At 49.3% G+C, this 3,549-nt stretch overlaps 1 protein-coding gene across 1 annotated transcript; it reads left to right on the top strand.

Moving 5' to 3' along the window:
• Positions 1 to 336: 336 nt before the first annotated feature.
• tbx16 (T-box transcription factor 16) lies at positions 337 to 3,271 on the top strand (the record flags this gene model as incomplete). The annotated part of the gene is made up of 8 exons (XM_016679174.1): positions 337 to 548; positions 625 to 727; positions 1,024 to 1,188; positions 1,275 to 1,421; positions 1,508 to 1,578; positions 1,655 to 1,743; positions 2,017 to 2,230; positions 2,312 to 3,271. Coding segments are annotated over 8 exons (1,425 nt in total), but the record flags the coding sequence as incomplete, so codon positions are not given.
• Positions 3,272 to 3,549: the final 278 nt, after the last annotated feature.

The following is a 3,549-nucleotide window of genomic DNA, read 5'->3' as shown; positions in this document are numbered from 1 at the left end:
TGGCTCCACCTACCAAAGGGTCCCCCTTAAAAGTCATGGTCACTCTCTCTGGCAGCATCCATCTGATGCGACAGAACGGAACTGTTTGGACTCACCTTAAGCTGCTGGATTTGTCTTCAACACATGAGACGCGGGGGTGGACGGCGGGGGGGCTACGCTTTTGGATTTATCCAACATTTGGATTACTTGTCATCCTTTCATGCACAGAAATCCCAAACTTCTCCTGTCTGGCCACTGAAACTGGAAAATGCAGTCCATCAGGGGTGAGTTCCCGACGCCTTTTTATTGAATTGTAAAGCAGAATTGAACCTGTCCTCCTCAGTTCATCCCTGATCAAAAACTCAACCCCTTTTGGTGTCAAATGTCTATAGTAAATCTTACTTTGCTGCAGAGCTGAAGTCTAACTTCAGCGGTCCACCTCCTGCCTCCATGGCCGCTGGCCCTGACGCCTATCTCCAGGGCAGCATCAGGATGACTCTGGAAGACCTTGAGCTGTGGAAGACGTTCCATGAAATTGGAACGGAGATGATAATCACCAAACCGGGCAGGTGAGACGGGGCTTTTCACACAAAAATATTCAGAAAGATGTTTTCCTCATTTGTGTATTCTTTCTTGTATTTTCAGGAGGATGTTCCCACACTGTAAACTGAGTTTATCTGGTCTTATTCCGTGTGCCAAGTACATCTTACTGGTTGACATGGTTCCAGAGGATGGCTTCAGGTATAAGGTAAGGCCTATAAATTATAACTGTGTTGTCTTGACTTGTAAAGATCCCTCTGTGGTTAGCAGATACCCCCTGTTCATCACCCCCCTCCCCTGACGTTGCACATCAAAGACCCCTATCTCTTCCTGTTTTTCTATCCCCTGCTGGGACCTCACTGTACTACCCCCTGCCTCCATGGGTGGTATCCTCCAGCCGTCACTCTCGGAGCAATCGTGGGAAGTTAGGGAAGATGAAGTTTCTTCTGTAAATCACCTTTTTTCAGAGGCTGATTGACTTACGATGCGTCTCCTCCCCTGCAGTGGAATAAAGAGAAATGGGAGGTGGCAGGAAAAGCGGAGCCTCAGCCTCCCTGCAGGACATACCTCCACCCAGACTCTCCGGCCCTGGGGAGCCACTGGATGAAACAAAGCGTCTCGTTCCTCAAGCTCAAGCTCACCAACAACACACTCGACCAGCATGGGCATGTGAGTATTAAATAATCAAGGGATTTTCCAGTTTATGTTGAGTTTAAAAAGATCTTTGGGGTACTCTTACCCTGACTTGTCTGCAGATCATCTTGCACTCAATGCATCGCTACCACCCTCGTTTCCACGTTGTCCAAGCAGACGACCTGTTCAGCGTCCGCTGGAGTGTGTTCCAGACTTTCACCTTCCCAGAGACGTCCTTCACCGCAGTCACTGCCTACCAGAACACCAAGGTGAGGCCGTTTGGTTCCACAAAACCTTGATTGTCTCTTACTGAGGCCAGCGGATGTTGGTTTTAATTCAATTCTGTTTGGGGCAGATCACAAAGCTGAAGATCAATCACAACCCGTTTGCAAAGGGTTTCAGAGATGAGGGCACTAATAAAAAAAGGTGGGTCTTAATTCTGCTGAACATAGAGAAATCCTGCTTGTGAAATTGATCTAAAAAAGCTGATGCTTCTCTTTAGGCGTGCAAACAAAAACCCTGCATGTGTAGAAAAAAGGGCCAAGATACCAGGAGTGTTGAACGAGGACTCCAAGGACAGCAGTTCACCAGGTACAGCTTCAGTCTTCTTTGTGTTCATGAATTTCCTTCCTGTCTTGTATTTTTTTTTAAGGTTTATTGGCTCTAGTGGCCTTTATTTGATAGTGAATTGACAGGAAAGTGGGTAATGAGAGAAGGGGGGAGACATGAAGCAAAGATCGCCAGGGAGGGATTCGAACCTGCAACAGGACTAAGGCCTCCATATGTGGGTTGTGCTTAACCCCTGCACCACCACAGCACCCCTTGTATTTTTGTTAAGTCATCCATTGCTTTGTGTCTTTTCAGGGTTCTGCCAGTCATCGTATGATGGTTACAACGGAGAAGAGGGCCGCCTGGTCAAAAGGAAAGACGAGGATGCTGTAAAGGAAGAGCGATACTCCCCCTGGAGCGCCGAGAGGCAGCAGGGTGTGAGGACCGACTCTCCCGCCAGGACGGACACAAGAGATATCTACAACACGGAGCAGCTCGTTCCCGCTCCTGCATCCTACCAGCCGTTCAGGTGAATACCGCTGACTTAATGCGTCAAATGGTAAAACTACGTCCCGTTGAACTGGACATTCACTGCCATTATACTCTCCAGGGCTCATGAGTACAGAAAGTCTCCATCCCCCTCCTCGAGCGTTGGCAGCAGCATCACCGGATCTGGACGGAGCAGCTTCGAGCCCAGAGTTCCTGACATTGCCACCGTCCCCGATCATGACTCCTCTAAGCCTGGCCCTTCCCACTGCGGGCCCCAGCCCCTGCCGGGCCCCCAGGACTACAGCGGAGTGCTGAACATGACCATGGCCCAGGCTGGCAAGCCAGGGGTCATCGGCCACCACATTTACAGCCCCTACAGCACGGAACAGCCGCTGGGCCAGTGGAGCGGGCCGGGACCTGCGCAGTATCCCCCTCCTCACCCTCTGACCGCCGACTACACCTCGCAAGCTGTGCACCATGGCTATCACCATGGCAACGTGGGCGAATGGAGCCAATATCCGTTGTTCTCTTACTCCTGCTGGTGAGCAGGCTCTTCAGCGTCAAATGATTGAGAGCTTATTAAATCTGACGGCCGATGTGAGGCACACAGACCCGACAACGCATGCCCCAAACAACGCTGAAGGCCCGACACCCGTGGCAAGAGGAAGAAGAAGAAATGTGGCCCAGTGGGCCTCGACTTTCAGGAGACACCAAAATCTCTCCAAACATCGGAGCCCTGTGGGATGACCGTCCCCGTCTATTTATTTCATGTTTTGTCTCATCTACGGCGTAAATGTTATTTTTGTACAGAAAAAGAAGAATTAAACCTAAGTGTGCAAATTATGTGTGTCTATGTCTTGTATTGTGAAGTGAAAATAAAAAAATCTTATGCAATACTATTTCTTTGTTGTCTTGCGTTCTGATCTTCATACATTCCCAGCACAGATGCTGCTGACCGGCGCTGCCTTGCAGGGATGGAACATTTATACTTCATGTCAACTCAAGACTGAGCGTATTCCGACGTATACTAAATCGTCCAACTTCACATCAAAGGTTGAGATGTATTTGCAGTGGTTTTACTTTTAAGGCAGACATGGCTGGAAGAGACAGTGGGAGCTCAGATTCTCTAATTTGTGCACAGACTTCAGTGAATTATAGATCAAAGTTTTAGATATTCTGTCTGTGGATGCTAGGCTTTGATCCAGCAAAGTTCTGCCTGCAGAAAGTTTGCTAAAAACACCCGGTGCCTTGCGCAGTGAGAGCCGCTGGTGCCGCTTGTTTGTGTTTCCACTAATGAGGGGGGCTGCTCTGTCTTTTCGGACGAGCCCAGCATGCATTAAAGTGACTCCGGCTCACCTG

Source organism: Poecilia formosa, unplaced genomic scaffold (genome assembly GCF_000485575.1).
Source record: "Poecilia formosa unplaced genomic scaffold, Poecilia_formosa-5.1.2 Scaffold204, whole genome shotgun sequence".
NCBI classification, from domain to species: Eukaryota; Metazoa; Chordata; class Actinopteri; order Cyprinodontiformes; family Poeciliidae; genus Poecilia; species Poecilia formosa.
This window is presented reverse-complemented; position numbering and strand designations above follow the sequence as displayed.